Raw genomic sequence first — 17,977 nt, 5'->3', positions numbered from 1 at the left:
TTATCACGAACATAAATGACAGGTCATCTCATGCAAATCATGACACGCATGTCATGAACAGCACGATTTACATTCCACGGCCTTTGGGCTCCCTGGCCGTTCCGTTAATCGGATTTACACCAAAATTGGTGTGTCATAACATGGCCTTATTACGAACATAAATGACAGGTCATCTCATGAAAATCATGACACGCATGTCTTGAACAGCGTGATTTACATTCCACGGCCTTAGGGCTCCCTGGCCGTTCCGTTAATCGGATTTATACCAAAATTGGTGTGTCATAACATGGCCTTATTACGAACATAAATGACAGGTCATCTCATGAAAATCATGACACGCATGTCATCAACAGCACGATTTACATTCCACGGCCTTTGGGCTCCCTGGCCGTTCCGTTAATCGGATTTACACCAAAATTGGTGTGTCATAACATGGCCTTATTACGAACATAAATGACAGGTCATCTCATGAAAATCATGACACGCATGTCATCAACAGCACGATTTACATTCCACGGCCTTTGGGCTCCCTGGCCGTTCCGTTAATCGGATTTACACCAAAATTGGTGTGTCATAACATGGGCTTATCACGAACATAAATGACAGGTCATATCGTGAAAATCATGACACGCATGTCATGGACAGCATGATTTACATTCCACGGCCTTTGGGCTCTTGCGGCCGTTCCGTTAATTTCATATATACCAAAATTGGTACGGCGTGACAAGAGTTTATGACGAACATAATGACGGGTTCTAACACGCAAATCATGACGCGCATGTCATGTGCAGCATGATTTACATGACTTTGTCTCGGGGCGCTCGCGGCCGTTTAAGTGAAGGGATACATATGAAAAATGGTATGACGAGACATTTCTGTATGACGAACATAACTGACACGTGGTAACATGAAAATTATGACACGCGTGTCATGCACGACATAATTTACATGCCACGCTCATGACGCACTCGCGGCCGTTTCGCTAGACTGATATACACCAAAACTGGTATTACGCGATGTGTCTGTATGAAGAACATGAATAACAGTTGGTAAGATGAAAACCATGACATGCATGTCATGTATGTCATGATTTAATTGCCACGCTCATGATGCATTCGCGGCCGCTTCGCTAGCTTGATGTAACCAAAATTGGTATTGCGCGAAGCGACTGTATGACGAAGGTAAATGAGACGTGGTAACATGAAAATCATGACATGCATGACATGCACGACATGATTTACATGTCATGCTCATGACGCACTCGTGCCGTTTCGCTTGCTTGACATACACCAAAATTGGTATTGCGCGACGCGACTGCATTACGAACGCAAATGAGAGGTGGTAACATGGAAATCATGACATGCAGGTTATGTATGTCATGATTTACATGCCGATTTACATGCCATGATTTTGAGTCAAATGAATGATTTCATTTGGCTCAAAGACAAACAAGGCGATATATGCAGCTCTTTGCTGGCTGCTTCGCATTACATCGATTCCACAATGCGTGGGATCTGCCGAATTTTTTGTTCTCATCGGCTTTTACATAACAGTAAATTCACGTGGAACATAAGTATGAAAACAATAGCAGAAATGACGCAGACAGTTAAAAGTAAGAATAAAGCAGACAGCTTGAAATTGGCAGCACGTTAAAGACATAGTGCAGTAAGCAGGTTGGGAAAAAAACAATATAGAGACATTGCTAATGTGGAATGGAAAAGGACAGCTAAGGACAGCGTTAACACAAAACTAGACAAGTTTTGTTCTGCTTCAAGAAAACGACCAAAAAACATGCTCTTTCGTTTGAAAAATTGTCTCACATACCTTTTTGGTCGGTGCCTTGCCTTTCATCACGTTCGTGAGGTTTTTTCGCAGTATGCCGAGTTCTCCAGCTGTTAAGAAAACCGGAAAGCGGAAAGTTAATTCTGGTGAAATAAAAAAAAAACAGGGTATCATATACCTCTTTCTATGTTTTATTTTACGTCTACAAGCACTGCTACCTCGGCAGACGAGACATTTTGCTTTTGTACTTAAAATGAAATACTATGTAGACGATGCCGAAGGCCGACTTTTGAGGGGGGACACTGCTCTTAAAATGTTTTTCTCATTTCTTGATCGATTTTGATGATACTTGGTGAGTTTATGTATATGTGTGCGCTAATTTCAAATATGCAATTATTTTTCTAGTATAACTAGTAGTTCCTAAACTACAAAATGTTTCATGTGCCTTTTGGGGAGGAAGATTTTTTTTAACAAAGAGAGTTACAAAGTAAATCAGCATATCACAATAACCTGTAATCAGAACTGAGTGCAACGAAACAAAAATAGATGTTCTAAGCCCATTAGAACAAAAGTTACAATATGTTGAACATTCACGAGTGCGTCAATTTCAAGCCGCGATTTCCTTCGCGAATGTTCAACATATCATAACTTTTGTTCTAATGGGCTTAGAACATCTATTTTTGTTTCGTTGCACTCAGTTCTGATTACAGGTTATTGTGATATGCTGATTTACTTTGTAACTCTCTTTGTTAAAAAAAATCTTCCTCCCCAAAAGGCACATGAAATATATTGCGTTTTAAAAACTACTGGTTATACTAGAAAAATAATTGCATATTTGAAATTAGCACACAAATATACATAAACTCACCAAGTATCATCAAAATCGATCAAGAAATGAGAAGAACTTATAAAAAGCAGTGTCCCCCCCCCCTTAACCGATCTTGTGCTGTTGCCTTGATGCGCTGATAAATGCTCGTTACACGCATCGGTTGTGGTGTGGACGAGTCATTTTTGAAGAGCACTCCATCTAAATCTGCGCACTGTGTTAGAAACGTGAAAAAGAAATTACGAGGCACACGAATGCAATGTCTCAATTTTTCTCGCAACGATTACAAGGCTCATGACGATTACAGTCTGTTTCATTCATGTGCTTTTATCTAGATACTTTGAGAATGGTTTGATGAGAAATTACGACATATTCTCGTACCTTCATCTACAAGAAATAAGGCATAAAGTTTCGAAGGCTGAAGAAAGTACAAAAAAAACAACAAAAAAAAAACCACTGCATTCGTGCGACAACAGATCTGTTCCTTACTATGCACGCAGCCTGAATACCTATATTAGCTGCAACATAAAGATAACCAATTACAGACAAGAGAAGGAAATATAGGAAAAATAATGAAAGCTTTATATGCGAATTGTCAGTTGGGCAAGGCTTTCATATGCGTTGCATAGTGATTGGTTCTCTGTAGCACGCTTCGCCGCAGTACAAGTTGCTGTGCGGTGTAGCATAGAGATTGTATTGTGGTGAAGCAGACTTGTATTGCAGCAAAGCATGCACACACACAAAAAAAGTGTAAAGACGGTGCAGTTACTGGGTTTAGTACGAATTTATTAATTACACACGCAGGAAAGCGCCGTCTACGGTCATAGTACAAAAACTGAAATGTCTAATAAGCAATTGACAGGCCGGCAGAGCTGTTTGCGACGTAGCTGTGGCGAATTAAGCCCTTGTCTTGGCCGCCTTGCGGGCTCCCTTTATACGAGATCATAACGAAGCCTACGGTAAACGTCGCTTACTTTGGTTATGTACACAGGCGCGCACGCGCCATCTCTGGAAACAGTGCTGGTCGCGCCACGCTAGACGCCGTCGGCACCAATCCGCCAATGCAGGTCGCCCATAAACTGTCACTACCACCAGAATGGCAGAAGGAAGTCAGTATTCGCCCTTTGCCACGTAATATGCACCCCGTCAACCACGAAAGCAGGCCAGCTGCCAGAGCCAAAGTATACAACAAATATTCGGATTGTGAAGATGCCTTCTTTGTAGATGCCGCCGGACCCCTGCACAACCGCGCCACGGCAGCCGTGGTAAACAGGGGACAGGTCGTGGACTGCGTCTCGGCTACCGGAATCGACATTACAGCCATGGAAGAATCCGGTATAGCCTTAGCCATGTGTAATACAAAAGCCGCCTTTGTCCACGCGAATTCCCAGGCGGCGTATCGTAATTTCGCAAGAGGTCAAGTCGGTCGTTTAGCGCATTCAATACTGCAGCAGGCTGCGGCCACTCGTCAAGAGGGTCAGTGGATACAGCTGCTATGGGTACCAGGGCACGCAGGAGTTCGAGACAATGAGCTTGCTCACGTCTCCGCCCGCGAACTCTTACACCGGACCTCCGCTGCTTCCTCCACAGCGCAACATCTCGCTGACCAGGACGACCCCCAGCCTCTCCTTTCCTATACCGATATCCTGCAACACATTAGGCTGAGTAGACGCACTCTACCCCCACCTGATCCTAAATTACATAAGGCAACGCAGGTCGCGTGGAGACGATTACAATCATTATCTTTTCCAAATCCTTATATATTGTCCAAAATAGATCCTTCGGCGTACAATCCGCAATGTAAATTCTCTCCCCAGACGGCCACCTTATTCCAAATGGTCTGGGAGTGCCAAGACAATCCCAATATGTCAGCCAAACATAATCCTGCATTAGTCGAATGGGAGGCGACCCTGTCCAGCTCTGACCCAGGGCAGCAACAAGCCCTGGTCGACCGAGACCGGACGGCGGCAAGAGCCAATGTTCTTCCGGACTAAGAGGTCCAACCGCTAGAGACTCAACTTGCTTGAAATAAATGTTTCATTCTCTCTCTCTGGACACAGTGCGAGCCCCGAGACGTCTAAGAAGTGTTCTCAAAAACATTTCATGCTCTTCTGATGTGAATGTGACGGTTTACCCCCTAGTTTTGTTAAACTTGCGTGCGCCCTGTACAACGCTTGCTAGTGCGCATACTGAACTAAGTACCTGACCTGGGACAGCACCTGTGCAAGCATCATGAGGTACACGTACTAAACATTGTAACGGTCATAAACAAAAGGTGCACACAAGGTGGGCAAACAAGGCTTGGATAGTCAGAGAAGACCCATAAGAAATAGCTATGAAAGCTTGAAAGTATGCATCTCGGCGCGCGCACTTTCATCAAAGGTGGCGAAAGCGCACTTGTATAATAATAATAATAATAATAATAATAATAATAATAAATAATAATAATATAATAATAATAATAATAATAATAAATAATAATAAATAATAATAATAATAATTAAAAGGTGCTGTGGTCATTTCAACTGTTTCTAAATTCCACCTTTTTTACGCGCAAGTATGCTTCACCGCAATACTATGCCCATGTTTTGCTGTTTTGCATATCTGTAGCACGACATAGCCTACTAAAAGATTGTTCAGTATGTCATATTGCCACTCGCGTTTGTTTCATTATTTCCACGTGACCGGGCTTCGCTTACAAAAACCTGTTACATGTGTTACCACTCGGCGCAGGCCAAGCCAGAATGTATAGGAACCTTCGCGATTGTTTTAGAGAGCTCTTACAAGACAGTGCGCATGACGCGATCCATTGAGCTTATTCTGGAACCTACGCAAGCACCAACGATAACGCCGTAATGTTCAATGAGGCATCTGTAAAAGCCGACGATCAGATTATGGACGACTGACGAATATACTCGCCACTATCATAGTACAGCGAGTACTGGTTGTACTTTGTCTTCCTTTTTCTGGGCACAAGATCTCTCAATAACTAGTTGGCCAGCCTACTTTAACATAAGCGCTGTTTTTCTGTTAGCACAGACGCTCCGCAGCAAAGCCACCCTAACGTAGAATTACAGATTTTTTTTTTTTCATGGACCTCGTGGAATTCGGGATGTGCTACAAAAGCGTACACATGCCAGGAAACTCTTCTAAATGTGTTTGGTGGAAGCTTCTTCTGTTTTCAATTTTCGCAGTTTATTCCGCAGACACAGCCGCAGTCAAAATTCTAGAGATCCCGGGAGCGCCTGGCAAACAGCACCGCGGCGCCTTCTGAGGCCGGTTGCAAAGTTCGAGAGCGAGCACTGCGCGCACGCGTCCTTTTTTACCTGCCAGACTGCTCGTTCGCTTGCTTGAAGTGCGCGCGCCCCAAAACCCCAGAGAAAGCGCAAGGTGCACTTATGTAGTCATCATATGACGTCATCATTTCTGCGATCTGTGACGTCAAAACTGACGTCATTAGCAACGTAGGCCACGTGGGTTTTTGTACCACATCGTTCGCCTGCCGTGTTTCGCTCAATAATAATAATATCTGAGGTTTAACGTCCCAAAACCACGATATGATTATGAGAGACGCCGTAGTGGAGGGCTCCGGAAATTTCGACCACCTGGGGTTCTTTAACGTGCACCTAAATCTAAGTACACGGGCCTCAAACATTTTCGCCTCCATCGAAAATGCAGCCGCCGCGGCCGGGATTCGATCCCGCTACCTTCGGATCAGCAGCCGAGCGCCATAACCACTAGACCACCGTGGCGGGGCGTGTTTCGCTCAAGGAGCCACGCAACGGGACACTTAAGGCTTTCGCCTTAAAAGAAAACGTCTATACAAGTGAATTTGTCAGCAAATTAGCGCTACAAATGGAGCGAGACTGACCAACGGCGGCCGCTGTCTTGGACGTGGGCACGTTGGTGCAGTCACCGATGCCGAACACGTTGGGGTAGCGCTTGTGCTGCAGCGTCTCGCCGTCGACGTCCAGGTACCCAGTATTATCGGTGAATGAGGGTCCCGTCTTGAGGATCGCCGAGGGCGTCATCGGGGGCACCACGTGGAGCATGTTGTACTGCACATCGATGGCGAGGAGATAATGACAGTATTCGTTTCCGGTGGTAACTGGGGCTCGTGCGAAATCGCCGGCTCGTTATAGACATGTTAGAAAGAGTAACGGCACGTGCGCGGTGGTTGACCTGTCAAAGTGTGCAAAAGAAACGTGTGGAACGTCAAGTGGCGTGTTTGCATAAATTTGAGGAACATTTGTGCATATGAATAGGATTCAGAGCTGTGAATAGCGAAGAAGGAAAACTTCAAGCTCTGGCTAGTGGCTTATCTAGTTGTTCACTGGTGATGGAGAACGGCAACGGCGCAGTCGCCCTGCGCATGAAGATGTAAACAACGTGAACGGAAGTGAGCTGAACAATTTCGGGGAGTGGGGGGGTCTCTTTTCATGGCTACGCCAGTGACGAAAGTGGTGATGTGAGAAGGGGCAAAGATTAGGGGAAGGGGCAGGGGCAGTTCACTAATGTGTATATGATGAATGGGATGATCTCGCGCGAGCGATATGAAATGAAGCGAGAGCTCGGGGACATTAACAGCACGCATGTACAGCGCGGCTCATAACTGACCCACGCGTATGGCAGTAGGGGTCCGCTGTCTGCTCTCGAGAGTTGAATAATGGAGTAAATGTCTCATGTCAATGAGGAATACGTGCGAAAAGCCGTGAGAGAGAGGATCAAGACGAGTACAGTGCCATAACTAGTAGACACTGGAAGCAAACCTGGTCTAAAAGCGGGCTTCTTTAAAAGTGCTGCCAGGGTTCTCTCTTTTTCGGCAGTTCTCACGGCTTCTGCAACGACAGCTGTCACTCTACAAGCGCTGCAGATTCTGGTAACAACAGCTGCTGGCTAGTTCGCATCACAATCTCTATAATAAGTTGAATCTTGGTCAAACTGCGTGGCGGGACGGGGCACGAAGATGGAAGTCTCACTTCCTTCTTCGTGGTCCGATGGTTCTTCGCTTGTCCAATCATCGACGCACCTGGGTGTTCTGGTGCGCACCGGTGCTACTCGTCGAAGATACCATAAGTGAATTTCGCTCACGGAGATATTCACCTGAAACAAAGCTTTCCCTCCACTGCCGCGTAGACTGAATGTACTCACTTTGAACGTGACTGTCTCCTTCGGATTAGCAGTGCTGTCTAGCAGGCGGAAGACAGCCTCCCTTTTGTTCGGCAACACCTGGACCAACTCGTGCTTCATGTTTACGGTGATTCCACGTCCTTTCACTACATCCCAGAGGGCATCGGCGTACTTTCGCACGCCGAAGATGACACCCATGGATGTATTGAAGATGATGTCCACCTTATCGCGTCGACCTTCCTGAACAGCAAGCAGGACAACACAAGTTAGGTGATCTAATGAAACTCTCGGGTGGTGCAAGCGGAGTTGGTAGAATCGTCGTAGCAGGGTCGAAAAAGCTAAGTACCACATGTGAGTGTTCTTAACGCGGACAAAAAAAATAAGAGGACAGACTATTTCGTGGATAACAGTTAAACGCAGTTAGCGTGAGCCTTACCATTCGAACTTAAGATTATCAGCTAGTACCACATTGAATCTGCCCTGGATCGAATGAATAATTATTACGTAGCAACACTGTATTTACCTGACAAGCAAGTACTGTGCTTCAGTTCTCAGCGCTACGCTGTGCGCACAATGTGTATACGCTGTGTGTACGCTTCACTGTACACCATGCTGCTGCTATGCTAATCCGCTTTTCTCAAGATGCCACGGTGCATGTGCCTTTCCCCAGGCGGGAAAGTCGCGAAACGATTTGGTAGGGTCTCCGCACGCCTTTCGATCTCGGAGGCTTTTTGGAGATCCCTGTTGTCCCGAATCACCTCCGCAAAGCTCTACCCCCCTACCAAAACGGCAGAGGGCAGCAGAGGGCGGGAACGTGAAAAAAGGGCGGATTCGCGTTGGCTACGGGCTGTGCTGAGACCGCATGATCACAACGTAAGGCTAAGATGTGGAAATCCATTTTAACTCACTTTAGGTCTGCAGCTACCCAAAGGCAGAGTGCAGTAATATGGCGTAAACTTTATCGCGCTGACAGTAGACGAAAGCTACTAGAAGTCGTTCCTTCTACGTAGCTTTCGTCTACTCTCAGCGCGATAAAGTTTACACTATGAACAACCAACTGGCCTTTACCCTGGGTCTTCCTGCAGTGATATGTCACACGAACACACAACCTCGCATACACTGTTACTTTCCACTCTGCAACCTGTGTGCTCTGAGCCATGTCACACTCGTACCAGAGTTCGCGGTGCAAAAATCGTCAAATCTTGCTGCTTCACGCTAACAGATGACAGTTCGAATGACGAGGACATGCGGCAGGCACTGAAGATTACTGCGAAAGGCGAGTACGCACTTTTCGGAGGTATGCATCGGTGAGGTACATTATTTTCTGCGCTGCGCCGGGACACTTGATGGGCGTGGGGTAGGTGAAGATGGCGTGTCCTTCAGCGCCTGCATCGCCTGGTACGTCTTGGTAACCGTGTTGTACGAGTAGTTGGAACACACGTAGGGCGTCTCTAACGCTTCCACCAGGCCTTCGATCTGTGCAACGTCGGCAAGGAAACGCCAAGACATCAGCCAATTTAGCAGCGTGCAATCAAATCCACGAATGAATTCCATAAATGAAGCAATTAAGCCGAGCAAGAGATTTAAACAAAACGAAACGTTGGGCAGGCGTAAGATGTAACGTTCCTTTCTTGAGAAAGTTCGCAGCCTGAATCCGTAATCAGCAGAAATTAACTGCAATACACGCTATCTGCGCGCGCCATTTTACAGCCGCTGAATGTTTCGAATGACCTGTACAGTGAAACACATGGGCCGCGACATTCCAAGAATGTACGTTTCTAAGTAGCATATAGAAGTGTCGCTATCAGTATGCGGCATAACACAGCGTTCCACTCTTTCACCTATCACCCACGAGCACCTCACAATTAGCCTTCATGGCACTGACGTATTCAACAAAGCCATGAAGCGCGGCAATTATGGTTACACACAGTAAGCATTACCTAGCTCTTACCATGTCACACCCGCACTTGGATTCCCATTGCTACAACGAGGAAATCGTACTTGATCTAAAAAAAGAGAGAAAAAAAGGCGTAAGACCTATGAAACCAGTAAGACACGAGTGGTATATATCGGCTAACGCGGTCCATTGGCTTTCCAAATTTCACATTTTAATTACGTGTATATTATATGAATAATGGAAGAATTCTGCGAAGTGCAGCTTCACAACAACTGTTCTCCTTAATTTGAGTAAATCATTAGAAGTGTAGAGCTGCCTAACTGACGCTTCGACGACGACAACGGCAGAACACACTGTTGGTTTCAATACAACAGCTTTTGCGTGAGATGACAAAGCCTATCGCATTACAGAAAAAAAAAGAAAGGAAAGGAAAGAAGACAGTAAAGCTTGCAATTTCGGCCAATTCATAGAGCATACTGCAGGAAACAGTAAAATCTAAAAATATGGATATAATACGCAATGAAGCCAGGTAAAGTGTCAGAAAAATTAAAATACATTTTATGCATAAACAGCGCTGACAACGTAAATACATATGAATCAAAGGATAAGAAGAAAACTCAACCTCCTGCGTTCCTTTGATTGTTGTTGAAAAAGAAACAGTACAGTCGAGTCTCGTTGATACGATTTAAACGCGCAAGGTAACCGGAAAGCAAAGCGTATCATTAGATTATAGCTCAGTGGTATCTAAAACGAGCTCCAACAAGTATGAAGATGTACTCTAAAAAAAGGGTGTCCGTTGACTCTTCTTTGCTACACATGTGACTCCCGTGTATAACTCTCTTTAGAGAGGCATGCTGACTCTCTTTAATAGAGTTGTGGGATGTATGACTCTCTTTAAAAAGAAATGCTATATCTCTTTAAAAGGCACGCTATCTTTTGGGGAGTGGCGCCTCCCACGACCCTCCTAAAGAGAGTCAACGTGACTCTCTCAAGAGAGTTATACATGGGAGAGTCACATGTGTAGCAAAACAGAGTCAAAAGACACCTTTTTTTCTTACAGTGTAGGCCAGGGGTGTAGACAAACTTTTCGGGGGAAGTTCAACCAACTTCTATGTATGTTCGTGCGTGCGTTTGCATGTGTTCATTTATACATTTGCATTTAAAGATTGAAAAGTTTTTTTTTTGAGGGGGGGGGGGCACTGAATCCCCACACCTTCTGGCTACGCTAATGAAACAGCCGTACTTAGTGTCAAAGGTACGTGTGGCATTATGATACTGCTCAGCATAACGCTTATTGCGGAGCATCAGCACTCGGTGCAGAATCTGCAAGGCTACGGGCGTGTAACACGATGTGGGTCGTTGGCAGGTTATTTATAGCCAGAGCACTGCAATATACAGCTACCAATTTTAAAAATACACGTAAAGGCCCACTTCTGCGTTCGCATTATCCATTTTAAATGAAAACATGATCACATTAACCGCTCGAAACTACATTGCGCCTGTGTGACGTGAGCCAGGAAAAAAAAAGCATTATCGAAAAGGCAATTTCTTAGCGCTGGTGTAGACGAGGACACATAGGAAGAGACACTAGCGCTAAGAAATTGCCTTTCCATTATGCACCAGCAAGCCCTCATCGCTACGCTCGTAGATTATCGAAAAGAACGTTACGCAGAATCGTATCACCGATATTAAACTGTTACTGTAAGGGCCCATTGCACTCTGAGGAAGTGTTGTGAACTTCATGCGAGAGTGTAAGAGCAAGCGAAATGTTTAAGCGACAAAAAGAGCGCATGCTGTGTGACCAGGCGCTTATGTCCATAAAAATGCTTATTTGTATGCAGCCCCATTCAGTTTCCACGAGCATTACGGAAGTAGCGTAGTTATCTCTGCGTACATATATTTCTGAGCCCTGGGGCATATTTCTGTATCTGCCTGCTGTAAGCTTTTCGCATCATTTACGTCTATAATTACACCGTCTCATCTCCCCCCTCCAATGTAATGCCGTCAGGGTATTCGAGTGCATGAGTAAAGCCCTAACCGCACGTACGCGTTACAACGCGTCAGCGCGTGCCATGCCCTCTCACTACGCGCGCCCTTATTAATACTCTCCCTCCATAGGAACGCGACGCGATGCCGAGTCTACGGGCCACGTGCTGACGCGCTGTAACGCGTACGTGTGGTTAGGGTTTAAGGAGTGTCCACTTTTATCTTCAAAGCTGTGCTGAATGCGAGGCTATCGCACCCTGTACCTTGAGCCCATGCTTGGTGACCACGGTGTTCTCCTGCGGCGCAAAGGTCTGGGCCGCATCCTGTATCCATTCGGCCTGGCTTGGGATTACTTCGGACATCGGCTTGGTGGAGCTGCACACTGCTTTATGCCACCGCCGACCAGCGTCCACAGGGGTTGGTAGCAGTGCGTCTTGAGACGAAGAAGAAGCAAACACCGAGAACGAGTATATTTTTCATTCGCACACCTCTTCACCGCGCAGTTCAGGAGCACGTGGGTGATGGAAAAGATAAGCGAAGTCATTCGAAGATTTTGACTACTCGTGTAAATGAGATAATTACTTGCCGCAAAACGAGGTGATCAGCTAAGTGCATACTTGCATTAATGCGCATTGACTTTAAGACACTTTAGCGATTGGATAATTGATAAACCAACATGCACCACACGAAGGCATGGGAACTATATACCGGCACTGTGGTGTTCACATCTTATTGGAGATGTTAGATCACATTTTTAAGTATCCTACTGCAATAGGCACCTTTCTCGTTTTGGAAAACTTAGCATTAGAGAATGGAAGAAGTAGGCAAAACACAGTACTGCCATTCAGTGTATGGCAACCGGGTAGCATGGTAGAAAGCAATACATCTCGCCGTCTTGTGGAACTCGTGTGTTCTGTATATACTAGTCGTACGTTTATTCTGCTTCTTGTTCTGTTTTGTAATCACTGTACACTGCGCTACTTCAAGTCGTTCACGGACTTGATCGATGTCCTCAGTAGCCCTTGTCATTCAAATACCGATACTTGTGCGTACGCGGATTGTTTGACAGGCCAAAAACAGTTCCTCTTACATCGTGCGGCTCGATCACGCCGACTTTTCCCTTGCCCAGCTTGGATGCGAACTTCGCTGCCGTGGCGATGCCGCCCGATCCGCCCCCGACAACGAGTAGCTTGTAGCTTCGTTCTCCGCCGTCGGACGCCTTGGAGGAGCAGAGACGGACTTGGCGCATAAAGCGCCTCAGGGAGGAGCGGCGCATCATCTGCGAAAGTAAGAAAAGTCAGACTTTCGCCGCAAGCACGAAGCTATCAGTGCGATAAACCAAACTGGAATGCTGTACTAAGTAATTGCATTATAAGAAAACATCAACTAAAAAGGGCGTCTTTTTGTCCCACAACATTAATCGTAATCTGGCTTGCTCGAGTTTCCTTTCTTGAAAACTCGGCGCTCGCCACTTTCCCCGTCAAGAATGCTATGTCACGATGATAATCCGCATGTCGTTCGTGACCACGAAATGCCGGGCGCGCGGCGATAATGCAAGGAAAGACACACAAGATAGATGGCGATTATTGTTTTGGAACAAAAATACACCCTTTTTGCTTTTTTTTTCAGACTGTACACTGTGAGAAAAAATCGAGTATTCGGGGAGTATTTCTGCTACACAACGATAATCGTCATCGACCTCGCATACTTTCCTAGCGTTATCACCGCGGTCTCGGTACTTCCCGGTCACAAACGGTGCGCGCATTACCAGCGTGGCATAGCATTCAATAGGAAAGTGACGAGAGCCGGGTTTTCAAGAAAGGAAACGCGAGCAGTCGGATGACGATTATTTTGTGTAGCAGAAATACTCCCCAAGTACTCGACTTTTTCTTAGAGTGTAAGGCCGGCAGATAACTCCTTAAGCATCCAATCTGGCGTATATATAGCTAAGCTCAACAAAACGCCGGCTTACGAAAACGTGGCCACTGCAGCGAGCGAAGCGAGCGATTTTGTGCTGTCTATCGCTTGAACGCAAGCTTAGCGGTGAGGAGACAGCACGTACTGTCGGCCGCAAAAGTTTGCGGGATCTGCAGCGAGTGGCGGAGCGACGAAAAACTACACTGTTGCGCCAGCTCTCGTCATACAGCGTGGTGTCGAGGCTTCCGCCGTGGCCTCTGCGATTAGCTCCGCCAACGCACCGCTGCCGGAACTAATCACGGAGGCCATGGCCGATAACCTCAACACCACGCCGTGTGACGGTAGGCGGCGCAGCAGCAGTGGAGTTTTCCGTCGATACGCTACGCGCTGCAGATTCCGCATTTTTTTGCGGCCGACAGTACAAAGGTATTAGCCGCCTGCTAATTCCTGTCAAGATAAAAGCACGCGCGACCGTGCCCGGTTGATAAAATTACGGAAGTGCTACCAGAGGCACGCAACCGCCCCTCCGGTCGGCTGCGTGCCGCCTGCCCCCTGCAACACCATCCCCCACCTGAGAAAGGTGGGGAAGGGGGGCGGCGGTTGCGTAGCTGGGGCCTGCGCTAGTGATGAAGAACTATCGATGTTACTATCGATACTATCGATAGTTCAGTCACTGTTGAACTACCTATGGTAAAAAAGAACTATCGATAGCGCTATCGATAATAAGTATTATAGTACTACCCATAGCATAAAATCAACCGCGCGAACTCATTGCAGCATAAACTTGTTCCTCAAGTGTGTGGAACAGGAGGAGCAGGCCGAAGAGCAAGAAAGTTGACCTGCTTGCGCTCCTTCACCAGGAATTCTTGGCTGACACATGACAATTCAGTTGAATTTGTTCAGGTGTACAGGAAACGAGATCGTTACATTTGACGGTACTGTGCAGCTTCAAATTTACATTGCATTTTGTGATTTCAAAATAAAATTATCAAGAACTAGCTTTGTGAATTGTAAGGTGCAAGTGGTTACTCTTGAACGTGAATTTATTGAGGGATATATTCCTGCATTTTCACTGTTGAAATAATTTTTATTTCGCCATAAATTCTCATGAAGTGAGTAAACTGAGTATTGCTGATAGTAGGTTATCGCAAATGCTTTTTGGCAATATCGCCAGCCAGCAATAGCATAATTATTCACAGTGTAGTAATTATAGTAATGTCGGTAATAATACTACCGACTGTACTGTCGATTGCACTATCGGTAATACTACCGATGGTTTATCGATAGTAGTATTATCGATAGTTTCTTTACACTATCGATAGTTCAAAGAAATCCATCGATGCTGTAGATAGTCGATTTGACGATAGTTTTGCATCACTAGCCTGCGCTCATGCCTCATTCCTAACTGCGCACGCGCTATCGGCTTCGGATCGACTCAACGCACGATTTTTCCGAGCTGACAGTCCTATTGCTAAGACCAGAAAAGTTGGAATGTAACGCTGCGATGTCTTATATTGACGACCAAATGAAGTCAATAGAACGGGAAGTCAAACTAGGCGTAGGAGTAAACAGGCTCTTGCGTTAACTGTAATGTGCAAATGATAAGATTAAAGAAATGATAGTGCACAAAGAAACTTGTTCCAAGTGGAAACCGAACCCGCACATTACGAATTTAGGCGTAACAATGTTCTGATCTAAGTGGCTTGTTCTTGGCGCGGTTGTCCCTATTCGTCTGAATGAATGCCGGGAAGGAGTGTACTTACAAACTTAAAAAAAGAAAACGATAATTATCGCTATCAAAACACTAAAGGTAGAGTTAACCTACCAGGCATATTATCTCGCATCTTTTCTTCTTTTTTTTTGCCGCAAGTGGCTTGCGAGCTTTATAAGGTTTCTTTCTTTTCTTTTTTTTTGGTTGCCTTTCATCCATATCTTTCTAATCATTTTTTGCTTCAACTTCTGGAATGCTTAGCAAATGCTCAGCAAACTGTATAACGTTGATGTTCTTGTCCATGTTTGTTTATTGCCCTTAATTTTCATGAATCGTACATTTCATACGTCTAAAATAAGTGACCTGATTGATTTCCATGTGTGCTTTTATGCTTTGTAAATGCATTTGTGAATGGCTATGTGACGGGCGCGGCCCAGTTGGGCAATGATTACCATCAGCCGTGTGGCCTAGGACAATTTCAATATTGTCCTAAATAAATAAATAAATAAATAAATAAATAAATAAATAAATAAATAATAATAATAAATAAATAAATAAATAGACTGTGGAACACACAGTATAAACTTCTGCTTTAAGCTCCACCCCCAAATGGGCCGGCCACTTCTGAACGCCACCTTTACGAGTGTCGACCACTCAACCTCTAACATACGCTCATTGCTATAGTGTCGGCACAAATAACCATTTACGAGAAGGCAGGCTGTCCCAAGAGGAAGTGCACAATCTACCGAGAAGTAAACTCGTGCGTCGGCAGATTGGACGCCAGTCCCTGCATCTGAAGTCAGGCGCGCTTTCAAACAATGTCTCACCCTCCCCAACTTACCGATAAACTGAGCTTAGTTTGAGTGCTCACTAAGACTGCGACAGCGAGAGGACTAAGCCACACTGGATAAACCCTATCTTTATTGCAACCCACGTGGCAATCTCGCCGTTTCCCCCAAGCGCGGTGCCGCTATAGATTGCAGCCAACGTTAGTTCAAATTCAAGTACGAACTCTAGCTGAAGTCTTCATTTTGAATGTTTTAACAACGAAGACGTTTAAGCTGTCGGTAACCTGTGCTCCGTCGTAAAGAATTATCATCATCATGAACCGGCACTCGTTCTCTTCATTCTCTGTTTAAGCTATCGGTAACTTGAACTCCGTCGTGCAAAACTCCTCAGGTGGGTATGCGCCACAGGAATTGGGCAAGCGCCACTATAGTATACCGTGTACAGCAGGTACGAGTGTCAAACGGAAACGAACACGTTAAAAAGTGAGAGAAAGAAGGATATAGAAACAGATAGAAAATATAGAGAAATAAAGAGAAAGATAGAGACAAAAAGCGATAGAAAGAAGTTCTAGTCGTCCTGTCTTCTTGTGTCCCGTCCATTTGCGCTCAATCTATTACAAAGAAGACGAAGAGAGAAAAATATTGAAATAATGGGAATAAAGGTATAAAAAGATAAAAAGACAGAAAAACAGAGAGAGAAAGAGACAGGAATAAAGAGGAAGCGACAAATAGAGAGAGAGAGAGAGAGAAGAAGAAAGAGAAAGAAATAGAAAGAAACAGATACAAAAGAGAGATACAAAAACAGAACAAGGAAAAGAAAGAGAAGAAGAAAGAGAAAAAAAACTGGCGAAGCTTGTGCTAAGCACTAAGCCGCGAAAGCCTTGAAACAGCGAAACTGGACGATTCTGAACACTAATCTGGTTGCTTCTAGGTTGTTTCTAGGCCTTAGCTAGGTGATGATGGTTGTTTCTAGGTTGCTTCTAGGTCGTTGCCAGGATTAGCTAAGTGATGCTAGGTTGTTTGTACGTTGATTCTCAGCGCAGAGAGGTTCGAGTTAAACCACAGACAGTCATAGACGCGACACAGATGTCCAAACTCCAGAGGTATAAACTCGCGTTGAAACCAAGCGTTCGCACCTCTCATAGATCTACGGGCACGTCGTCTTTGGCGTAGGCCATCCATCGCTTCGGTGTCTTCTTGTAGCCGCCGTAGCCTTTCCCGTTCCCCAGTGTTGGGCTGACTGTTGCCTTCTTTTTTTAGTGGACCAGTGGTGAGTAGTGGGATTTATCCACTTTCTTTGGCACATACTCATTTATGATGATGAAAGTTTTCTGACAGGCCGCCCGAATTTCAAGATACCCACTTGTTCGGCGAACTGTTGTTTTCTTAATTTTTAGTGAACCAGTGGTGAGTAGTAGGATTTGCCCAATTTCTGTGGCACATACCCGTTTATTTTGCGAGATAGGGTCGGAAACTGCTTAAACAGCTTCGATGTGAAAAAACTTGAAGGACGCTTGAGCTTCGCCTTCAAGAGTAGAACGCGATAGCGTAATCGAGCCCCGTGCGCATCGCATTCTGAACTGCTAGCCTTGCTTCGGGTATCGGTGCATGCCTCAACCATGCCGTAAGGAAACGAACGACTGTGTGCGTAACATTGGCCGTTTGAAACTATCCTAGAATACCAACTGCAAGTACAGTTGCGCAATGCCCACTACGCCATAATTCTTCCTTTTTCGAATCAGCGAAGGGCCCACTACGCGTCCGTATGGCAACACGCGAACCTACGCAGCTGCTCACATTGTTGCTGCTGTTGGAGCTGATGGTGATTAAGTATGTCTGAGCGCTTTGCAATGGGTGGGCCTTTAAAACTCCCACTCTTTGCGCAATCCACATATGTTTTGACGCCAGGCGCGATTTTACGCTTCTGCCACTACATGCGG

At 45.4% G+C, this 17,977-nt stretch overlaps 1 protein-coding gene across 3 annotated transcripts in view; it reads right to left on the bottom strand.

The window, feature by feature from the left end:
• Nucleotides 1–17,977, bottom strand: part of LOC119394827 (sulfide:quinone oxidoreductase, mitochondrial-like) — a 345,577-nt gene that overhangs the window by 324,755 nt on the left and 2,845 nt on the right. For 2 of the 3 annotated variants that reach the window (XM_049415572.1, XM_049415571.1), the window contains one exon: nucleotides 12,862–12,900. The exons of the other annotated variant lie outside the window; for it this stretch is intronic. In XM_049415572.1, coding sequence (XP_049271529.1) covers nucleotides 12,862–12,900 — 39 coding nt within the window. The remainder of the gene's footprint in view (nucleotides 1–12,861; nucleotides 12,901–17,977) is intronic. 3 annotated transcript variants of the gene reach the window in all.

This window comes from Rhipicephalus sanguineus, chromosome 5 (assembly GCF_013339695.2).
Source record: "Rhipicephalus sanguineus isolate Rsan-2018 chromosome 5, BIME_Rsan_1.4, whole genome shotgun sequence".
In the NCBI taxonomy this organism is placed as follows: domain Eukaryota; kingdom Metazoa; phylum Arthropoda; class Arachnida; order Ixodida; family Ixodidae; genus Rhipicephalus; species Rhipicephalus sanguineus.
The sequence above is the reverse complement of the archived record's forward strand: the minus strand, read 5'-3'. Positions and strand labels throughout refer to the sequence as shown.